Raw genomic sequence first — 24,348 nt, forward strand, 5'->3', positions numbered from 1 at the left:
AGTTTAAAAACAGGGGTAACACACCACTGTGACATAAGCCCCACCGTGAAAATTAAAAAATGTATTAAACAGAAAAACACTGAGTTATTATGATACCTATATCTCTGTGTTTAAACGATATTTGTAGGAATCAGCATATACCCAGGGCACAACAGTAGTACAAACCCTAGTTGAAGCATAGGTGTCCGACAAAATCGGATCTCCTAACGCTGGGTGTAACACAATATAATTGTCCCCAATGCACACATTCCATAGACATTAAACGACCCTACGCGTTTCAGATACTCATCCTCAGGGGTCCGTATCTTGGTAACTCTGGCCTCATCACCAGCGATATTAGTATTCAACAGCGGATATTCCGCTGTGCGTCACGGGAAGATGCACGTATCGATGTCAACGGCATACTTCATTGCAGGCGCTATGTTACTATAAACGCTAAACTCCGCCCATCGTATTCGGCGGCAACACATGAATTGACCAATCACAACACCCTCTCGATTCGTGACACCTGCCCATGTGACCCCCCGCCGTCAGCTGACAGCCAGGGGTCATCATCGGCCGCATCATGCCGAACGCGCAGGCGCAGTGGAAGCCAAGGACGTATCGCCCGGACTGCCAGACACGAGGAGGTAAGCGCTAAAAGATGTATTATAAGTATATCTTGCGGGACAGTATAACACCGCAAGTGGGCAACCTCACAAAGCAACTCAAGAGTAAATAAACACATATAAGGTGGACGAAGTTGCCAAAGTCCCTATTACTTAGAAAAACTGACAAAACGATCTCTTTATGTGTTGGCTGATCAATATAGCCATCTCAAATAAGTAATGCAAAATGCAGATAAACACTCACCCACCCCAAGGTAAACCACCTATAGGGGGATGGTATCACACATTTAGATAAAACATGTATAATTAGTCTGCTCATTTAAACCTGCTGGTTGTATACATTCCAGTCTATGGATCCATTGCGCTTCCTTCCGTAAAATCAGGTTGTCCCAGTCCCCTCCTCTTTTGGGGGGTCTGACAAGTTCAATTGCTTGAAACTTTAACACTGCTGCCTGGCCTTGGTGTTTGGCATGCACGTGCTTAGATATTGGGGTGTCCCTACCATGGATAATATCTCCAACATGCTCCCTAATACGACGACGAAATTGTCGTGCTGTTTTGCCCACATAATTTAGGGGGCATGGGCATGAAATAAGGTAAACTACTCCTGCTGTCTTACAATTGACATAATCCCGAATATTGTATTTTTTCTGTGTGACAACACTGGTAAAACTATTCCCTTTAAGAATGAAATCACAGGCTTTACAGCTACCACATCTGAAAGTGCCTGGTGTTTGTCTATCCAGCCATGTACCCCTAGGTGAAATGGGGTCGAAACAGCTATGCATGACTCTGTCCCTTATATTTTTCCCTCTCCGATACGTGACAGATGGCCTCTGTGTGATCTGGTCTACTAAATCTATATCAGAACTGAGAATACGCCAATACCTATTCAGTATCTGCATAATGTCATTTTGTTTTGAGTCATAGGTGCCTATGAGTCTCGTAATTTGTTCTTCTTTCCGTTTTTTAGGGACCAGGAGACATTGCCTATCTGCATCCCTTGCTCCCTCATAGGCCTTCCTAATGACACTCTCGGGGAAGCCTCTATCCTTCAATCTTGTTTTGAGTTCCTGGGCCTGGCACTCAAAATCACCCATAGAGCTACAATTCCTGCGTACTCTCATGAATTGGCCTTTCGGAATGCCACGTTTGAGGGAATAAGGATGACAGCTATTCCATTGCAAAAAACTATTAGTTGCTGTTTCTTTTCGATGTACCTTTGTGCGGATTGTACCTCCTTCCGTTTTAGTGATTTTCAAATCTAAAAAAGACAGTTCGTTCTCACTGATCTCACATGTAAACCTAAGTCCTACATCATTTTTATTGAGGGCTGCTACGAACCTATGGAACTCATCTGCTGTAGAGTTCCAGAGAATCAGCACGTCATCAATATATCTAATCCATAGTCCAACGGATGATGTCCAATTGACAAATTTGTCCCCAAAGACAATTGTATCCTCCCACCAGCCAAGAAATAAATTTGCATAGGTGGGAGCAGCAGGACTCCCCATTGCAGTACCACATTGCTGATGAAAGATCTTGTCTTCAAAAATAAATATATTTTTTTCAAGAACAAACTGTAATAACTGCAAAACAAATTGGTTATGGGCAGCAAACTGTGTACCTCTTGATCCCAAATAATACTCGATCGCTTTATAACCACATTTGTGAGGTATGGATGAATACAACGCCTCAACATCCAGACTAGCCAGGATTGTATCTTTCTCCAGAGAAATACCATCAATCTGTTTCAAGACATCCATGGTGTCACGTACATATGATGTAAGACTTAAGACGAACGGGCGCAACACCTGATCAACATAAGTACTCACATTTTGAGTTAAATTATTAATGCCTGAAACAATGGGTCTGCCACGTAAGGGAGGATACCCTTTGTGGATTTTGGGCAGGCTATAAAAACACGCCATAACAGGAAATTGTGGGTACAGGAACCCAAACTCTCCTGCACTAATCAAGGATCTGCTCTTTGCATCACTCAGAATGCTCAGCAACTCCTTCTTGAATAGTGCTGTGGGGTTAACCTTTAAAATGGTGTAACAGTTGTGGTTAAACAATATGTCCTCACACATTTTTTTATAATCATCCCTACTCATGACCACAATGTTCCCACCTTTATCAGATGCTTTTAGAACGATGTTCTGTTTTTTCTCTAGAGTGGTCAGAGCTAGTCGTTCGGACCAAGACAAGTTGTTATCCATGCCCCTACTGTCCTGACTAAGATTTTTGATCTCATCTCCCACCATATCCACAAATAAATCCACATTGGTAAAATCTCCTATAGGTGGCAGCTTTCTACTCTTCATTTTTAGGTTGGTGAAGGGACCCAGACCTGGAGCTCTTCCAGATTCCTCTAATAACCCCTCCAAGGCTGCAAGGCCTTCCATATCAGACTCTTCCAACCCTAGTTCCATACATTTATTTCTATTGTGGTGTTTGAAAAATTTGATCCATTTGAGTTTACGAGCAAATAAATTAAGATCTTTTATCCACGAGAAAGAGTCATATTAGAGGACATATTGTTTAACCACAACTGTTACACCATTTTAAAGGTTAACCCCACAGCACTATTCAAGAAGGAGTTGCTGAGCATTCTGAGTGATGCAAAGAGCAGATCCTTGATTAGTGCAGGAGAGTTTGGGTTCCTGTACCCACAATTTCCTGTTATGGCGTGTTTTTATAGCCTGCCCAAAATCCACAAAGGGTATCCTCCCTTACGTGGCAGACCCATTGTTTCAGGCATTAATAATTTAACTCAAAATGTGAGTACTTATGTTGATCAGGTGTTGCGCCCGTTCGTCTTAAGTCTTACATCATATGTACGTGACACCATGGATGTCTTGAAACAGATTGATGGTATTTCTCTGGAGAAAGATACAATCCTGGCTAGTCTGGATGTTGAGGCGTTGTATTCATCCATACCTCACAAATGTGGTTATAAAGCGATCGAGTATTATTTGGGATCAAGAGGTACACAGTTTGCTGCCCATAACCAATTTGTTTTGCAGTTATTACAGTTTGTTCTTGAAAAAAATATATTTATTTTTGAAGACAAGATCTTTCATCAGCAATGTGGTACTGCAATGGGGAGTCCTGCTGCTCCCACCTATGCAAATTTATTTCTTGGCTGGTGGGAGGAGACAATTGTCTTTGGGGACAAATTTGTCAATTGGACATCATCCGTTGGATTATGGATTAGATATATTGATGACGTGCTGATTCTCTGGAACTCTACAGCAGATGAGTTCCATAAGTTCGTAGCAGCCCTCAACAATAATGATGTAGGACTTAGGTTTACATGTGAGATCAGTGAGAACGAACTGTCTTTTTTAGATTTGAAAATCACTAAAACGGAAGGAGGTACAATCCGCACAAAGGTACATCGTAAAGAAACAGCAACTAATAGTTTTTTGCAATGGAATAGCTGTCATCCTTATTCCCTCAAACGTGGCATTCCGAAAGGCCAATTCATGAGAGTACGCAGGAATTGTAGCTCTATGGGTGATTTTGAGTGCCAGGCCCAGGAACTCAAAACAAGATTGAAGGATAGAGGCTTCCCCGAGAGTGTCATTAGGAAGGCCTATGAGGGAGCAAGGGATGCAGATAGGCAATGTCTCCTGGTCCCTAAAAAACGGAAAGAAGAACAAATTACCAGACTCATAGGCACCTATGACTCAAAACAAAATGACATTATGCAGATACTGAATAGGTATTGGCGTATTCTCAGTTCTGATATAGATTTAGTAGACCAGATCACACAGAGGCCATCTGTCACGTATCGGAGAGGGAAAAATATAAGGGACAGAGTCATGCATAGCTGTTTCGACCCCATTTCACCTAGGGGTACATGGCTGGATAGACAAACACCAGGCACTTTCAGATGTGGTAGCTGTAAAGCCTGTGATTTCATTCTTAAAGGGAATAGTTTTACCAGTGTTGTCACACAGAAAAAATACAATATTCGGGATTATGTCAATTGTAAGACAGCAGGAGTAGTTTACCTTATTTCATGCCCATGCCCCCTAAATTATGTGGGCAAAACAGCACGACAATTTCGTCGTCGTATTAGGGAGCATGTTGGAGATATTATCCATGGTAGGGACACCCCAATATCTAAGCACGTGCATGCCAAACACCAAGGCCAGGCAGCAGTGTTAAAGTTTCAAGCAATTGAACTTGTCAGACCCCCCAAAAGAGGAGGGGACTGGGACAACCTGATTTTACGGAAGGAAGCGCAATGGATCCATAGACTGGAATGTATACAACCAGCAGGTTTAAATGAGCAGACTAATTATACATGTTTTATCTAAATGTGTGATACCATCCCCCTATAGGTGGTTTACCTTGGGGTGGGTGAGTGTTTATCTGCATTTTGCATTACTTATTTGAGATGGCTATATTGATCAGCCAACACATAAAGAGATCGTTTTGTCAGTTTTTCTAAGTAATAGGGACTTTGGCAACTTCGTCCACCTTATATGTGTTTATTTACTCTTGAGTTGCTTTGTGAGGTTGCCCACTTGCGGTGTTATACTGTCCCGCAAGATATACTTATAATACATCTTTTAGCGCTTACCTCCTCGTGTCTGGCAGTCCGGGCGATACGTCCTTGGCTTCCACTGCGCCTGCGCGTTCGGCATGATGCGGCCGATGATGACCCCTGGCTGTCAGCTGACGGCGGGGGGTCACATGGGCAGGTGTCACGAATCGAGAGGGTGTTGTGATTGGTCAATTCATGTGTTGCCGCCGAATACGATGGGCGGAGTTTAGCGTTTATAGTAACATAGCGCCTGCAATGAAGTATGCCGTTGACATCGATACGTGCATCTTCCCGTGACGCACAGCGGAATATCCGCTGTTGAATACTAATATCGCTGGTGATGAGGCCAGAGTTACCAAGATACGGACCCCTGAGGATGAGTATCTGAAACGCGTAGGGTCGTTTAATGTCTATGGAATGTGTGCATTGGGGACAATTATATTGTGTTACACCCAGCGTTAGGAGATCCGATTTTGTCGGACACCTATGCTTCAACTAGGGTTTGTACTACTGTTGTGCCCTGGGTATATGCTGATTCCTACAAATATCGTTTAAACACAGAGATATAGGCATCATAATAACTCAGTGTTTTTCTGTTTAATACATTTTTTAATTTTCACGGTGGGGCTTATGTCACAGTGGTGTGTTACCCCTGTTTTTAAACTAGTTACTATTAAAGATATCTTTTTACTCAGCTGTTATTTCAGTGAACCTTTTAATTAAATTTCTTTATATTGTGGGAGCACAATTATATTTCTATCTAACTATACAGTGAAATTATCCTTTTTAAAGCCCAGAATTGTAGTTCTAACTGCAGTTTTTGGGGAGCGACACTCGTTTTAATGAAAGGTAATAGGATAAAACATTTTACATTCTGTGTCTATAAAGGGGAGGGGGCGCTGCAAGTGAGAACAGAAAGAAAGGAGACCGTCTGCAACTGTCCTCTCTCCCCCTGTACAGTCTTCCAGGGACCCCAGTGATGTGAAACAAACTTTTTGTTTTTTTTTGTTGGTTATTTATTTGTGAGAATTGTTGCAAAACTGCTGGCAGCAATAGGGTTAATGTTGGTAGACTGATCATCTTGGCTTAATTCGTGTTGGCCATTGATTAACGGTCATTATGCAAACTTTGTGTATTTAACATATTTTAAATCTAGTTCCTTAAACACTTCCTGACATTTGACGTAACTGTATGTCATTGCCAGTAAGGGGGAGTATGGAGTGGGCTCGCGGACTGAGCCCGCTTCATACTGAGCAGAAGTTGGCTGTAACCTATAGCCAACACGTCACTGTTACGACCGGGATAGGAGATTAACTCTGATCCCAACTATCTACCACTTAGATGCCATGGCCAATAGTGATCACGGCATCTAAGCCATTAGAAAGAGGGGATGGGCCCCACCCGGGATGTGCCCCACCCATCAGATCGCGGGATGCTGATATTTGCCATACCAGCCTGGGGGCTTAATAACTGCCCCCAAGCCTGCTATGTTTCTGCTCTATTAAAGGGGTCATGTGGCGACCAAAAATTATTAGCAGTGTAGTCACTGCAGTATGTGAGTATGCTGCTAATATATATTTCTCTCACGCTGATTTATGAGATTTTTATAGCGCTGGCGGGGGACTGGAAGTCTAGTTGCACGGTATTCTTTGATGACCGGCCCCGCTGTACTCTATGTAATCGCTGTGCTACTGCTTGTACATAGAGTAAAACTGGGTCAGTCACACGACGAAAAGTAGTATCCTCAAAGAAGGCTGTGCAACTAGACTTCCGGTTTTCCGTCTGCGCTATGAAAATCTCAGAATCCGCACAACGGGGGACCGGAATGCATATTAGCAAGTGTACGCACATACTGCAGTGAGAACGCTGCTAATAATTTTTGGTCTCTGCAAAAAACCCTTTCAAGCCCTGCCAAAGGTAGGCTTAATTGGAGTCGGTAAAAATTACAATACACCGCAACAATCGCTTGCTCAAGTCCCCTAGGAAGACTAAAAAAAAACCAATAAAAACTAAAGTTTTTCTGTAGTAAATTAAAAATATTGAAAGTTTAAAAAAAAAAAAAAATTTTCCCATTTTTACCCTAAAGTAATGTAAAAAATAAACCTAATTGGTATTGTCACAGCCGTAAAAGTCCAAACTATTACAATATAACTGGTAGAAATTGGTTCAGAGTGCACTAGACCAGAAGAGGTGCACGAATAGGGTCCCAACCCAATCGTATTTGAAGAAGTATTCGGCACGCAAAATGTAGGTTTTAAATTCTTTGAATTTATTGTATTAGATGCCAGGGGTTTGGTGCGTGCAACGTTTCGGTCAAGGGACCTTCGTCAGGCACTTGTCGCCACTTGGCGCCAAAAATAAGAGGAAATCCTCCATACTGATGACAGCGCCTAACATCTGGATACACCAGCGACCAGTGGGAACAAGTGCCTGACGAAGGTCCCTTGACCGAAACGTTGCACGCACCAAACCCCTGGCATCTAATACAATAAATTCAAAGAATTTAAAACCTACATTTTGCGTGCCGAATACTTCTTCAAATTCTATTACAATATAACATTTATCCCGCACGATGAACGCCTAAAGAAAATAAATGCCGCCAGAATTGCTCTTCTTGTCACTTTGCTTTCCAAAAACAATGGAATAAAAAGTGATCAAGTGGTTGCATGTACCTCAAAAAATGACCAATAAAACTACAACTTTCCCTGCTAAAAACAAGCCCGCACACCACTCAATTTATGGAAAAATCAAAAAGTTACAGCTCTCAGAATATGGTGACACAAAACTATTTTTTATTTTTTTTAAATTGATATTTCTTTACATTTTTGTTCTATATCATATTGACCTGCAGAATAAAGTTAACCTGTTGTATTTACCGTAAAAACAAAATCTAAAAAACAATTGAGAATTCGCAGTATTTTTCCAATTCCACCCCACAAAGAATTTCAGTTTTCAAGTATATTATATGGCGCCATTAATAATTACAACTCGTCCCGTAAAAACCAAGCCCTCATATGGCTATATCAACGGAAAAATATAAAAGTTGCGGCTTTTGTAAGGCGAGGAGGAAAAATGGCTGCGGCAAGGGGTATAATGTTCCGCTGTTGCTTGACATCTGCATATTATTACATATCTCTGACAGCCGTATGTGAAAGTGCACAATATGTAGTCGATATTCTCTGAAAGACACAAACTCCAAGTCATTGGGTCGTTGCGTATCAATGATATCCGAAGGTGTAAAGTCTAGTAATTGCTTTAACATAACATTTTATTGTCGCTCAGTGTAAAGTCAGGCAAAATTTGCAAGACTTTTGGACGTTCTGCAGCCTAACGTTGGGTTGTTCTCCATAGTTCAGCTGTGGCGTACATGTGTGGTCACCTGCACACGCTAGGAGGGTTGGCCCCAGTCCTGCACTCGCAGCATCAACAAGGGACGTTGGAGCTGGAGTTGGGAGATTGGATGCATAACAGAAGGTAAAGCTTACTATACGGCTAGGAGTCAAGAATGAGTAGGATTTGCGCGTGCGTGCACCATGGTAGTTCTCACGTCATTACACTTTTTCTTCCAGATACCGTATCTTTGCCTTTGATCATGACCTGTTCAGCTTTGTAGACCTCCAGTATGATGAATGGCCTGCTATCCTGATCACCAATCCTAAATCTGCACTTTACACAAATCCTGCAGAGGAGCCTTTACAACAAATCTTGCACTCAACACATATCAGGTAATTTCATAGAAATAGTCTATAGACCATAAAAATTTAATTTGCAGATGGTCTTCATTAAAAATCTCCTATGGTTTTGTGTCTACAGCTCCTATGCAGACCAATGTGTCTCCATGGTAACAGACAACAAACCCTGTGTAGTCTGATCCTGCTGTCATACTCTTATCTGTGCCCCAATGCTTACTGATGTACATTCTGTAGGTTAGTCAAAAGTAGGAGACCGGTTGTAAGCAGTATGACTGCTGGATCAAACTATACAAACCAGGTTTGTTTGTAGTCTGTTACCGTGGTAGCATATAAGTCTGCATAGGAGCACAACACAGGAGATTTTTTTTAATACAGACCAGTTACAAAGTTGCTTAATTTTTTCATTTTCGATGTATTTGAGCGGTAAAAAAATAAATGAAAATCTTGTAAGGGAGTACATAATCTTTTTAAATTGGAATTACATTTGGGTTTCGTGGTCTGTATTAATGGCCACGTACACAGTGTGATATACTGGCATATGGTTTGTATACTATTCACATATTAGTATGTTTTCCTCTTTGATCCATTAAAGCACCAGCAAAATGTTAGTGTGAACAGATCCTTTTCTGCCCAGTTTGACAATCCGTCAGTGTAGCAGTAGGGGCATATTAAGTGTTTCTGAAAATTAGAAATGATGGATATTTTGCTCTCTCATTAAAAAAAACCTGCAATTTTTATCTTAGAAGGGGTTTACCATATTGGACGATTATGGCGTATGTACAGGATATGCCATAGATGTCTGATAGATACAGATGCCACCTCTGGTACCCGCACCTCTCTCTCAAACAGGGCCCCCTGACCCCCGTAGTAACGTCTATCGCTAAGCTCTGACTGACGAGGTGGCTGTGTTTTCTGGAAACAGCTGAGTGCGTTTTGTTATGTTGTTTCCGGTACCTCTATAGAAGTATACGGAAACAGAGTACCTTGCTGTTATACGCTGTTTACGTAACTCCCGTTCACTTCTGTGGGAGTTCCGGAAAACGCATAGCAAAACGTGCTTGGCTGTTTCCAAAAAATTAGCCCAGCGTCACAAGGTAGGACAGGGGTCAGGGACATCTGTCGGACCTTTATTATGCTGTGACGTCTGAGAAGATAAAAATATACACCGCCACATGGTGCAAGATAAACCTTGATAGGTAAAATAATGGATAGCACTAGTAAGTTGTTAAACTCACCGTAAGAGCTTGTACTGGCAGGTACAGCTTAGAGATGTAGGCCGTATTGTAACAAGGCTGCAGCTTTCAGTATCCAGGTACCGGCATCAATTGTATTGTAATACTGTCCTGTACTGTAATCATGTTTTCACTACGGGACCGTATTCCTGAGGGGAGGCAGGGACTCCTATCATCTAGATGACTCTGATGCTAGGAGCCCGGCTCCCTGAACTGTGTGTGAACTGTGTACATCACAGACCGAATCCAGCCTAAGGATTTCTCCTTCAGAAATCTAATATCCCTTTTCCATTACTCAGTAAGGCCGACACTAGATTTCTGGTTAATTGTTAATTGTTTAATATGTCAAAATGTTCAATAAATACGTTTGAAACAGAAAACAAAAACTGCTTGCTATCCTTGAAAAAGAGAATTTACAACATGTTCCATCTCTAAACAATTGCCAGATCCTTCCTGTTCCAGAAGGATTGGATGCCCTGCTGTCCATGTCTCTGCTGAGACATTTTTAGTAAGCAGTCGTACTGCAAATAGCACAGCGGGTTATTTATACCTTGAAGGAAGACTAAGCCTAGAAACAAATAAAAGTGAACCGGAGATAAACTGGCCCACGTTGTCACTCTGTAGAATTTCCTGCAGGTCATATAACCGTCTTGTAGAAATCAGAACACAAGTGTTAATTTCCTCCTGATCTACTTTTTTTGTTGCTGACGGGATGGGATTCAGCACCCCTGTTGCAGATAAAGTACTGGGGGAGGGCTGCTTCTGCTACACAGGATTGTGAGGAGGCGGGGGGAAACGTCTAATCTCCTGCAACACTTATAGAAGAAATCTTAGTCGTATTGTATCAGAACTATGAGAAATATAACATGATGGGATTGAAGGAAAATAATATATATAAAGGGAGAAATTGCAACTATTTGGATATGTTTGTCCTTAAAAGTAAATACTAAAGTTTATCCCTGTAAATTAAAGGGGTTATCCGGCAGCATAAAATAATCTAGAGTTTCTTTTGTAACGTAACTTACTAATATACTTCTTCTTTTGGATCTGGTCCCTCTCCGGGGACACATGACGGTGTTCTGAATCTAAGTCCTGTAGTTTCTTCTGATTTTGATGACTTGACACAGCCCTATGTGATCGAGACAGGTCTTCTTTTCGTAACCATGTGCCATCAAATCACATGGCCACTAGGGGGCGGCACTGACTTGATAAGAACAGTAACCGAGGCTAGGGGTGGGCATGGCTAGTGGAGCAGAGGAAAGAAGGGTGCGTTCTCATAACCGTAACATGAGGAGTGGGTATGGTATTACATCAGGGCGCAGTTATTAATTCCAAATGCAACTTTTTGGAGTGTAAATGACTAGACATTAGAAAAGCTGTGTTGACATGTTTTTGGTAATTTAATCGTTGTTTTTGGGTCCCCGGATAACACCTTTTTAAACACACTATTCCCACTATTGAAGTAGTACACTGAAATGGTAATCGCCTAACGTTTGGTTTTTTTTATAAAGAATCCTGGTATTTTCTCTGGACCCTATCACATCAGTAAAGGTGTTCATAGATGGAAATGAAGTGGGGGAAGCTGTTCACTCATCTGGCCCATTATATGTTTTACAATGGATGGCTGAAAAATATAAGACTGGGCTACACGAGATCACAGTCAAAGTGAAGGTAAAAAGAAAAAGTGCCTGCAAATAAAGCTGTTCAAAGTGAAACTCCACTTTTGACCAACAGTGGCCATATAGACCGCATTTTTGTAATTTATCTTTATTTTGTTGTTTAGTTTGTTTTTACTCTGCAGAGTAAAAAAAAAATGGTTGCTACATGGAAACAACTAACTAGCAGGTTAGATACTAATGACAGATCTTAATAAAGCGGTTTTCCATTCTTTAAAAATTGTGTGCAAATGATGCAACTGTAGTAAGATTAGTCGCTTACTAACTTGCTGTCTGTAGCTGAAATGCCTCTTTCAGTCGTCTCACATGCAGCCACATGACCATGCTCCTGGTGTTTATCTCCTGCTTGTGTGACGCTCCGTACTCTGAACACCTTCCCTCACCCCCTCCTTGTAGTACAGGACTCACAGCACATGCCTCTTATCTCCACTGTTCCCTGCTCTCCCCTCCCTACCTACCTGTCTCTGCAAGTGAAACACGATCCCTCCAGAGTCTAGCAGAAGAATAGCAGAGCTGTGTTTCAGTAGCAGACAGCGAGTAATTACAGCATTACTTTACACCATGTAATCGAGGGCATGCAGGCGGTACACCAGTATGTGTAGTAATTGTTTTTCTACACTGTATAGAGTTAAAACTAAGTGAATAAAGAACTAGAACTGCAAAAAAGATTGTTATTACAAGGATGCCACTTTAATGAGTTAACTTAGTTTTGTTTTGGAAAGCGCAATTTCCTAATATACTGTTCTTAGTAGTGAGATCAACCCAAAAATAGGGTAGAGAATATATATATATATAACAGAATCCAGCATTGACAATTAATGATGGACACCGGTTACAGATCATGCCTAGAAAACACTCCCATAGATGTCAATGGGTCATCTCCAGACTAATGTTTCCTATGGTCCATGTGGCTCATGTAAAGCGTGTTTCTGAATGCGGTGAGCAGCTCAGCCAAGATGGCTGCCCCATAATCATGTATAGAAAATAAAATTTAAAAAAATCTACAATCCGAAAATGAAATTAGATTATAAAAAAAAAAAAAACGTTTCGCTATCTGGTTTTAATTAGTAACATAAAATAAAGGTGATGGATTTCCTTTAACACTAGAGGAATACCGATCCCTTTTGGAAACCATGGACAATGCTGTTTTCCTCGCAAATGCAAAGTTGGGAAAAAAATAAAATTTTACAATGCAGTTCCTCAGTAATATGCGCTGATCTCGGAGACTCTTGCAGTCAGTTTGTTTTGGTGAGACCTGCGGAATACCCCACACAACGGACAGAACCTTTAATATGTACTGTCGGGGTGTATAAGCGATGACTGTGGATACCTGACCAAGCATAATGGGAGTCGTATTCAATTGATTCTCTCCTCTACATTATAGTCACCTTTCTCTTAAAATGTTACCCACCAGAGATGTATATTGTTACCACCTTTGTTGTCACAGGATGCAGCAGAAAGAAGTCGCTCTAGGAGCCACGTGTTCAGCTTAGAAGATGATGCGGCCGTCCGCTTTGGCATTTTTCCATCTTTAATTCTTCTAACTGATCATCATGTTGTTGTAAGTTGTTTGTTCTTTATTTGTACCAAGTCACCACCATATCTTATTGCGTATCTCTTTAAAGGGTAACTAAACCCTCAACAAACTTCTGACATGTCATAGTGACATGTCAGAAGTTTTGATCGGCGGGGGTCCGAGCACTGAGACCCCCACCAATCACTAAAATGAAGGGGCAGAAGTGCTCGTGTGAGCGCTCAGCCGCTTAGTTTCTGTTTGGCTTTTTCCGGAAAGCCGATGAAGTGGAGTACGGGCTCATAGACTTTCTATTGAGTCCTTACATCGCTACATTGAGTTCCGAAAAAGCCGAATAGAAACTAAGCGTCTGAGCGCTCACACGAACGCTTATGCCACTTCGTTTTAGTGATTGTGGGGGTCTCCGTGCTTGGACCTCCACCAATAAAAACTTCTGACATGTCACGGACATGTCAGAACTTTGTTGAAGGTTTAGTTACCCTTTAATATCAGTATGTCCTGACTTTGTTCCAAGAAGCACAACCTGCTTAGCTAGGCTCAGAAGATCCGTATAAGGACCCTTCTTATAATCTATAAGCAAAATTGTGGGAATTGGCTAACTGAGGCAGCCCACCAAATGCGTTTAAAGGGGTTGTTAACTTTGGAGAATGCCTTTTTGTTAGACTGGTCCCTCTATGATCTACTGATCACAGGCTGTCCCACTGCTGAGACCCCAGCAATCTGCTGTAACCTGTGTGGGAATCCTGCATCAGGTGCTCCATTATCCCTGCAGCGCCACCACAGGGGAAATTAAGCATTACACATTTACCATTGAAATCAATGCGCTGTCCATAAAATGCATAAGTCCCAGTTCCTCCAGAGTGACAGAATTTCTTCATTGCTGTATTCCACTCTGGCTAATAAATGAGGGTCCTGATTAGGGGAACCCTTCCCCTCTTATTAACTAAATGTATGTCTTTTTCATTTTGCATAACCTAGGAACCTTGTTGGGTCCTAGGGTATTGTGGAACTTGTTTGAGAAGCGTTGCCTTAAACAAATAGGTTTTTCCGGGTCTTTTTATGTTGATAGCCTATCCTCATGATAGGTCATCAATATCAGAATGGTGGGGGGCTGATTTCAGGGACCCCCGCTGATCAGCTGACTGAAGGGTCCATGGCGACAAATGCCGCGGCCTCTTTAATGTTTACCAGGCACAGCACCGTACACCCCTGAGGCGGCTGTGCCTGGAGTTCCAGCTTATTCTTATACACTTGAATAGGGCCGGATAATTGATGACTTGGTATATGCCATCAATTGAACAGTCCCAAAGCTAATAAATGCAGGAAAGCCGAGCGCACAGTCTAGGAACTTGTCCCGTTGGGTTAATAATCCGTCATTCCAAATACAAATTAAACTCAACAGCAGTGATCTGTATCCTGTGACTTTCCAGCTGTTATGAAGCTACAACTCCTATTATTCCCTGATAGCCGCTATTAACGATCAGATCATGTACATACATTCAAGCTAATAATGGCTGCTTTTTTATTCTGTCTGGTAATCCAGTATATCTCATCCTGATTCATTCTCGATTTGGCCACACACACAATGAAAAATTCTGGGTGATCTTACTGACCATTCGTTATATCTTCCACAGTCCCAGGTTCTGTTTATTCTGACTGTACTGAGTCAGCTCATTTTACTAATTGGTTACCGGATCAGAAGGCGAACTGTTCTACGGGGTAAGTGCAAAAATAGTTATTTTGTCGAGCACTCACATTTAAGTCCAGATTTTAGGGGCATGCTTAGTAGAGAGGGGGCAACAGAGCAAAAATCAAGTCAGGGGGCCTCTCTTGGATACTGGTTCATGCCACTAGCTTCTTACACTCCTCTCCTCCAAACCTCAAGTTGGTTCAACCTCTGTTAATTGCTATATTTGTGGTGTCTGGTTAAAGAGGCTCTGTCACCACATTATAAGTGGCCTATATTGTACATAATGTGATCGGCGCTGTAATGTAGATCACAGCAGTGTTTTTTATTTAGAAAAACTATCATTTTTGGCGGAGTTATGACCTGTAGTAGCTTTATGCTAATGACTTTCTTAATGGACAACTGGGCGTGTTTTACTTTTTGACCAAGTGGGCGTTGTGGGGAGAAGTGTATGACGCTGACCAATCAGTGTCATACACGTCTCCCCATTCATTTACACAGCACATAGTGATCTTGCTAGATCACTATATGCAGCCACATACACACACACACTGTTACTCAAGTGTCCTGAAAGTGAATAGGGATCACTACCAGCCAGGACGTGATGTCTATTCAGAATCCCGACAGTTCGGTAACGTTTGTGTGAAATTTACAGCACAGCAAGTGTAATCTCGTTTTAAATGACAGTTTACAGCGTAATCTCCCGAGGCCATCGCACAGTTGCACTCCATGGTTAAGGGACTAATCTATGCTGGTGCCCTCCTCCACGCTACACCAAAGCAGGAACTACCTTTATGGTATATATGCCCATGCCAAAATGTAAATGAACTTTTTCGTTAACATAGTATTTACTTATGCAAAACATGCCATAGTGTAACAGTAACTTCCCAAAGAGATTCAAAGTCCAGATCCAATCAAAACCAATGGCGATTACAGTTAATTTATATATCCCATCTTTTCTATTCTACTCGTTCAGTCATTCGCCTGGGTAAAAGGGTCCAGCGATCAGCCCACAAAACAAGCAAATGTTAAATCTATTATTTTGGTCTTGTACTTATTATTTTGGGATCCCCTTTACGACTGTATCCGTGACGTAAATTAAGACCAATAGCAGGACATTTAATAACCTGCAAGTCTAATAGCCGGTCCCTTATCTGCAGCTATGGAAACTCTGTTATCATGAGCGTCATTTTGCAATGTCAAATATTTTGACCCACATAAAATAGAAAAATAGTTTGAGCGTTCTTGAATTTTTCATGTTTTTTTTTTTCGTTTAGGCCCACCTGGATGCTTCACACTGGCCTCCTTCTCCATGCATGTACTAAGCAAAAACAATACCTTCTTCTATGCCGTCTTACTGCTCAATCTCTACACAGCAATTGGTAAGTGGAATATATCGTACAAAATTAACTTTATTCCATATAAAATTTTCTGTAGTTTTTCACGTTCGCTACTCTACATAATGATCCTTTTTTTTTAACACTATTAGGCCCTGTTCACAGGAGACTCCTTTAGAGGCCTTTGTCGCAGATCCGGCAGAGAGTACTGGAAACAATAGCTCCGCATGCTGCGCTATTGTTTCCAGCAAAACCACGGACACCCTGACCGAACCCATTAAAATCAATGGGTTTCGCCGGGCGCCTGTTTTACTAAATCGCCGCTTCTGGAACTTTTGTTGTAATGCTCCTCTGACAGAGCGGAACAACGGAAACCCAAACGCAGATGTGATCAGGGCCTTACATGTGTTTCCTACTTCTACTTTAGGCAACCATGTTGTGGGCTGAGCAAATATACATACCAGTTTAGTCTTTATTAGGAAGCATTGTTATTATTGTGACATACATATGGAAAAAACGTGGTCCTTTCGTATACAGAAGGGAATATTATAACAAAATAATACACAGAAACGTACACGGCCTCCTTTTTTAAATTCTGTGGAAATAAAACTACATGATTATCTTACAGGTCCCTGGTTCATTGGAGAAATAATTGATGGCCATATGGGAGCTTGTTTTGCATTCGGAGTGGTCATTGGGGGGCACTTCCTAGAAGGAAGCCTGACGTATATGGTTGGAATAATGCAGGTTTGTGAAGAAATGGCATGTCCCGTTCCAGCATTACACATAGAAAATCCTTTCATGACACCAAATTATGTATTTAATGCCCCTCTTGCTAAAATACAAAGGTTATATTGTTCCCCCAGTTTGTATGTACACAAGCCTATATATTAGGAAATTGCATTATATGCAGTTCATTTATATACTTTCTGTAGTAGAAGCACTTTTTTTTTAAGATAAAGAATCTACCTGAACAAAAAGGGGGTGGGTAGCGGGGAAAAGTAAATTCCCACTTGATCTGGAGCTTATCAAAAACCACTACCACCATTTACACTAAATAATACAAAAAGGAAAAATATTTAGATTCAGGTACTTTATATGTTTTTTTTTGTTTTTTTTTACTCTTCGCAGATGGTGTTTTTTAATATTCCCATGACACTGTATCTCTGCTGGTGTTTGCTACTACGGTGTAGAGGATTTGGTTTCTTCTCCCATCTGAAGCATAGTAGGAAGATAGTTTGTATTCCAATACACTTCTTCATGTTTATCCTGCTGGCATGGCAAATCTACTCCGTCTTCTTCCTGATGTTAACATATGGCACTTTAGCGACCTTCCTCTCGCCGATGAAGCTGTGGCTGGTGGTCGCTACGCTGGTTTTGGGTAGGAGAGTGTGGGTATTCAACTCTGCAGAACTGAGGTCTTACATAATAGAGCTAAAGAACTGCCAAAGTACTTGATACTAGCTCACCTATCGCCTATAACAGGTGCATTGTATGGGGTGCATTTGACTACTGTAATTCTAAATGACATATAGCACACCAAGTTATATTGGTACGATTTACTACTTCCGCTATTGTTGATTTGCTGGATTTCTTTTCCCCCGCATTACACATCATGCTGGAAGGTGTAATTTCACATCAAATGGCAGGGAAAAAAATATTCAGATGCACTATGTACAAGCTGAATGGTCCAATAATTGACCCAAAACAATATTAATAGAGGATGTATCGTATCATCAGAAAATGACATATTTAAATCATTTTATTTTCATTTGCTGTGATTTTATTTACTTTGTATGTGACTATCCATATATAAAGAAAATCTTCAAATATTGTAGTTATCAAACTGGCCACTAGCGCACACACAATGAGCTGACACCTCCTGTTTTCTACAGCTCACTTCTCAGCTTTGCTGTGCAGACTGGGACTAGGTCTGCAGAGGGGGGATTAAGTGGACCTTTCAGCTCTCCTGACTGGTACGCTATAATTCACTCTCTATTGTACTGATAGACATCTAACTACACTATAAACACAGATCAGGCTATACATGCATCTCCCCTGTCACTCCCTGGTCTGTGGGGGAGCAGCTGAGCTCCATAACTTCCTGGACACTGTAATATCGTATTAACGTTTCTCTGACAATTGACTCCCATTTATTTTAGTTGCCATAAATCACACACCCTGCACTGTGTATATAGATCATGCAAGAAGCAAGTGTGCATATCCAATAAGGGTCTGTTCACACGGCTTATTTTCGGCCCGTAAACTGCCGAAAAATCGGCAGCAGAACGCCTCCAAACATCTGCCCATTGATTTAAATGGGAAAAACTTTGTTCTGTTCCGACAGTTTGTCAAAGAACTAATAAAAAAAAAAATCTGCAACACACCAAAACAAATGGAAAGGAAATTTGATGCAAATGGTCATGCGACCTACAGTTTTATAGTGTACAAGTTATTGGGCATTACAAAGGTAAAAAAAAAAAACTACAATTAAGAAGTCCAGTTCTATTGGCTGCCACATTTAAAGCCAATCTTATATCCTAGTAAATTATCGCACTGAACTTGTTAGAGTATCTTAAAATTAGGTTGTGCCAACTGCACTGCTCCCTATGCAAATGATTGCCTGGTTGCTGAAGTCCCCAGTAATTACCCGATATCACTGTGGGAATATATATAATTTTTTTTACAGTGCCGATACACTGACTTTTAGAGGTGGGTTCATGGCGGGGGGAGTCCAAATGCCCTACATAGGGGAACATGGACAAGGGTTGTTCAATTTTGAAGAGTAACTGCACTTTCTGCAAACTTTTAATATAACATAGAAACATGTCAAAAGTTTGGATCGGTGGGGTCCGGGTGCTGAGACCCCCACTGTTGCTGAAACGAAGGTGCAGAAGTATCTTCGGCTGTGATAGGCGTTCTCTGTTAGGGCTTATTCAGACTAATGTATAATACGTCCGTGCTACGCGCGTGAAAGACTTTCTATGGTCGCCTAACAAGGAGCGCAGACCACAGCCAAAGGTTCAGGGTGCTCAGCTGAGCAGTTCTGCAGCTTCGTTTCACCAATGGTGGGGGTCTCCGCACCCGGACCCCACCCATCCAAACTTCTGAGATTATGAAAAAAAACGGTTAAAGAGTAACTACTTTTTGCAGACTTTAAATATTTTTGTTTGCTTTTAGTTTAGAAACATTCATTTGTACCTTTAATTTTATAGGCTCACAAAGTTCATATATACAGTGAAGGAAATAAGTATTTGATCCCTTGCTGATTTTGTAAGTTTGCCCACTGTCACAGACATGAACAGTCTAGAATTTGTAGGCTAGGTTAATTCTACCAGTGAGAGATAGATTATCTAAAAAAAAACAAAACAGAAAATCACATAGTCAAAATTATATATATTTATTTGCTTTGTGCACAGAGAAATAAGTATTTGATCCCTTTGGCAAACAAGACTTAATACTTGGTGGCAAAACCCTTGTTGGCAAGCACAGCAGTCAGACATTGTTTGTGGTTGATGATGAGGTTTGCACACATGTTAGATGGAATTTTGGCCCACTCCTCTTTGCAGATCATCTGTAAATCATTAAGATTTCGAGGCTGTCGCTTGGCAACTCGGCTCTTCAGCTCCCTCCATAAGTTTTCGATGGGATTAAGGTCTGGAGACTGGCTAGGCCACTCCATGACCTTGATGTGCTTCTTTTTGAGCCACTCCTTTGTTGCCTTGGCTGTATGTTTCGGGTCATTGTCGTGCTGGAAGACCCAGCCACGAGCCATTTTTAATGTCTTGGTGGAGGGAAGGAGGTTGTCACTCAGGATTTGACGGTACATGGCTTCATCCATTCTCCCATTGATGCGGTGAAGTAGTCCTGTGCCCTTAGCAGAGAAACACCCCCAAAACATAATGTTTCCACCTCCATGCTTGACAGTGGGGACGGTGTTCTTTGGGTCATAGGCAGCATTTCTCTTCCTCCAAACACGGCGAGTTGAGTTAATGCCAAAGAGCTCAATTTTAGTCTCATCTGACCACAGCACCGTCTCCCAATCACTCTCAGAATCATCCAGATGTTCATTTGCAAACTTCAGACGGGCCTGTACATGTGCCTTCTTGAGCAGGGGGACCTTGCGGGCACTGCAGGATTTTAATCCATTACGGCGTAATGTGTTACCAATGGTTTTCTTGGTGACTGTGGTCCCAGCTGCCTTGAGATCATTAACAAGTTCCCCCCCCGTGTAGTTTTCGACTGAGCTCTCACCTTCCTCAGGATCAAGGATACCCCACGAGGTGAGATTTTGCATGGAGCCCCAGATCGATGTCGATTGACAGTCATTTTGTATGTCTTCCATTTTCTTACTATTGCACCAACAGTTGTCTCCTTCTCACCCAGCGTCTTACTTATGGTTTTGTAGCCCATTCCAGCCTTGTGCAGGTCTGTGATCTTGTCCCTGACATCCTTAGAAAGCTCTTTGGTCCTGCCCATGTTGTAGAGGTTAGAGTCAGACTGATTAATTGAGTCTGTGGACAGGAGTCTTTTATACAGGTGACCATGTAAGACAGCTGTCTTTAATGCAGGCAACAAGTTGATTTGGAGCGTGTAACTGGTCTGGAGGAGGCTGAACTCTTAATGGTTGGTAGGGGATCAAATACTTATTTCTCTGTGCACAATGCAAATAAATATATATAATTTTGACAATGTGATTTTCTGTTTGTTTTTTTAAATATAATCTCTCTCTCACTGGTAAAATTAACCTAGCCTAAAAATTCTAGACTGTTCATGACTTTGACAGTGGGCAAACTTACAAAATCAGCAAGGGATCAAATACTTATTTCCTTCACTGTACGGGAACACCATTATACAAGATAGTTTTAGATACTTTTACTTGCGGTATTTCTCCTGATGCAACCTAGATGAGTCTTCATCTGTATTACCTGTCTATAGGTTTCATAGACAAACTAATAGACTTCCTTAAAGGGAACCTGTCACATTTAACATACAGTCCAATCAGCAGATATCACATCATAGAGTAGGAGGAGCTGAGAAGATTGCTCTATAGTTTTGTGGGAAAAACCTTATAATGCTTATTATATTCAGTTAAATCTCTGCTCTTTCTGGGTTTAGGAGTCCAGTGGGTGGTCCTACTTTGTAATTGACAGGTATTTCTGCATGTGCACTTAGGGTATGTTCACACGGCCTATTTACGGACGTAATTCGGGCGTTTTTGCCCCGAATTACGTCTGAAAATAGCGCCTCAATAGCGCTGACAAACATCTGCCCATTGAAAGCAATGGGCAGACGTTTGTCTGTTCACACGAGGCGTATATTTACGCGCCGCTGTCAAATGACGGCGCGTAAATAGACGCCCGCGTCAAAGAAGTGACCTGTCACTTCTTTGGCCGTAATTGGAGCCGTTATTCATTGACTCCAATGAATAGCAGCGCTAATTACGGCCGTAATGGACGCGGCGTTCAAGCGCCTGCACATGCCGGTACGGCTGAAATTACGGGGATGTTTTCAGGCTGAAACATCCCCGTAATTTCAGCCGTAACGGACGCCCTCGTGTGAACATACCCTTAGAGAATGCTGTCAATCACTCCTAAACCAAGAACGAGCAAGGATTTACATTGTTAAATTAACAGTTATACTGAATCTTTTCCCAAAAAACGATATATGAATCTTCTCAGCTCTATAACATTCAGCCTGCAGATCGGACTGCCTTTTCAATGTGACCGGTTTCTTTTCAACAGTCCTAGTTTGTCAAAGGCAAATGTGGAGAATCTGTTTAGGAGCGATACAGCTAATGTAAGTATTTTTCAGTTCCCTATCTTGAGAACCTCAAAAGCAGAGGTGCTCTTCAAATATAAATGGTACTAAATATTTGAAGTGTAAAGCGTGGCAATAATTTGTGTAATAACACTGATAACGATTGTCCAAGCTCTATGCTAAATACAAAATAAGGGCTCATGCAAAAGGCAGCACATGGAGTGTCCGCTGCTGTTGGGTAATATATTACCGAAATAGTCTCCCCCTATATAATAATGCTTCTAGGGGAGAATAGCTCCGTAATATAGCATTTAATGGACTATGCCACCATATGGCTGCTCTAGGTGCTGTATTACAGCTCTGCACAGTTGGCATTTGAGACCATGATCATAAAAAAAGTCACGTCATAAGGGGCATATGCAGTTGTCATCTTGACGGTTTATACTGCCAATTAGGCGCTAGTTGATCGTCTTGTGCATTAAATCTTTTACATCTGACTTTGCAAGAATGTGGGCAAAATCGAAGACCTATCTGGGATAACATTCATTTGGTTCCTAAATTAAAGAGGACCTGTCACCTCTCCTGACATGTCTGTTTTAGTAAACACTTGTATTTCTTACAAAATAGCATCTATTCATAGACCTTTGTGTTGTGCCATTCCTCTGTTATACCTCCTAGAAATGTATGAATAAATATATACGTGTATATTTCACGTCCGAGTTTCCCCACGTTTATCTGAATAAGGCCTTAGGCCTGATTTACACGAGCGTGTGCGTTTTGCGTGCGCAAAAGGCACTTAACAGCTGCGTGTGTCATCAGTGTATGATGCGCGGCTGCGCGATTTTCGCGCAGCCGCCATCATTATGACACTCCGTTTGGATGTTTGTAAACAGAAAAGCACGTGGTGCTTTTCTGTTTACATTCAGAGTTGACAGCTGTTGTGCGAATCACGCTGTTCGCACGGAAGTGCTTCCGTGTGGCATGCGTGGTTTTCACGCACCCATTGAGTTCAATGGGTGCGTGATGCGCGAACAGCGCACAAAGATAGGACATGTCGTGACTCACGCTTAGCAAAACTCACGGACTGTCTGCACTGCCCCATAGACTAATATAGGTGCGTACGACACGCGTGAAAAGCACGTGTAAACGAGGCCTTAGACTGTGAGCTCTGATTGGACAATGTCAGACTGTATAGGAAAACACCCCCAGCTGGTAACACCCAGTTGTAAATTTATTAGAAGGAATAAGAGCGGATTGGTACATAGAGAAGTTATAAGAAAAGATCCCCCGGACTTGTTGTTTTATCTAGAATCCTAGTATTTACTTAGACGCGTCAGGAGAGGTGACGGATCCTCTTTAACTGGTGTCGGCAAAAGTACAAAATACATAATGGTCTGTAAATGATGTTTACAAATGATCTGAATGTGCAGTAAATGATACAAACGCTTCATTTATTCTTCGGATCTATCAGTCAATTCTGTTTTCAGTAGGGAAAAGCAAGAGATCCCAGGACAATACTGATTGACAGATTATTAGTGCGCTGTGTAGAATACATATTTATATGTGATAATCATTGTCTGCTTCGCACGGCTGAAAGTATATTTTTTCTTCTTGCTGGACTTTAATAGCTAGATATTATTGAAGCATATCCAATCTAATGTATGGGCGATGATGTGTACTAGCCTAGCGCCGAGGCACTCCTCCTGCTGTTTGGCCTCATTCACATAGATGTATATCTGGTACACAATACAGCCATACGTTTCTTGTTAAAATATGTAGTCTCTGCCTTTACTTTTATCATTGGGAAAAGTTTTCCCTAGAAATAAATTACTGGCACTGCAGTGAAGTCCAAGCCTCAAATGGTGCTGCAGGACAAATCCATGCGGTGGTTTATGTATCTCAGACCTAAACTAGAAGTTGTCTAAGATTAGAGAAACATGGCTGTTTTTTTTTTCAGAAACAGCGCCACATATGTTATTGGGTTGTGAGTGGTATTGCAGCTCAGCTCCATTGAAGTAAATCAATAGGAAGGAATCGGCCATGTTTTTCTAATCCTGGACAACCATTTTAAGGCTAAGTCCACAAGCAGCAAATTTCTCCGCTGTGGATTTTGCTGTAAATAAAGTGTGAAAAGCGGATTTTGTCTGCGTTTTACTGAAGATTTTGCCCTTTGCTGTGCATCAAAATCAGACACAAATAGGTCACCTACAGAGAGTGCCCCAAAATCCAAACCATTCTTTTTTTGCAGCATGTGAATAAGG

General features: G+C 41.5%; 1 protein-coding gene across 1 annotated transcript in view; it reads left to right on the top strand.

Annotated features, from left to right (window-relative positions):
• Window positions 1–19,535, top strand: part of TMEM62 (transmembrane protein 62) — a 31,106-nt gene extending 11,571 nt beyond the window's left edge. The window contains exons 7-14 of the mRNA XM_075844730.1: window positions 8,521–8,643; window positions 8,739–8,894; window positions 11,605–11,764; window positions 13,217–13,330; window positions 14,938–15,022; window positions 16,268–16,372; window positions 16,956–17,074; window positions 17,459–19,535. Of these exons, the coding sequence (XP_075700845.1) occupies window positions 8,521–8,643; window positions 8,739–8,894; window positions 11,605–11,764; window positions 13,217–13,330; window positions 14,938–15,022; window positions 16,268–16,372; window positions 16,956–17,074; window positions 17,459–17,785 (1,189 nt within the window). The 3' untranslated portion in view covers window positions 17,786–19,535. The remainder of the gene's footprint in view (window positions 1–8,520; window positions 8,644–8,738; window positions 8,895–11,604; window positions 11,765–13,216; window positions 13,331–14,937; window positions 15,023–16,267; window positions 16,373–16,955; window positions 17,075–17,458) is intronic.
• The last annotated feature ends 4,813 nt before the right edge of the window (window positions 19,536–24,348 follow it).

The sequence above is a fragment of the Rhinoderma darwinii genome, chromosome 12, assembly GCF_050947455.1.
Source record: "Rhinoderma darwinii isolate aRhiDar2 chromosome 12, aRhiDar2.hap1, whole genome shotgun sequence".
Classification (NCBI taxonomy): domain Eukaryota; kingdom Metazoa; phylum Chordata; class Amphibia; order Anura; family Rhinodermatidae; genus Rhinoderma; species Rhinoderma darwinii.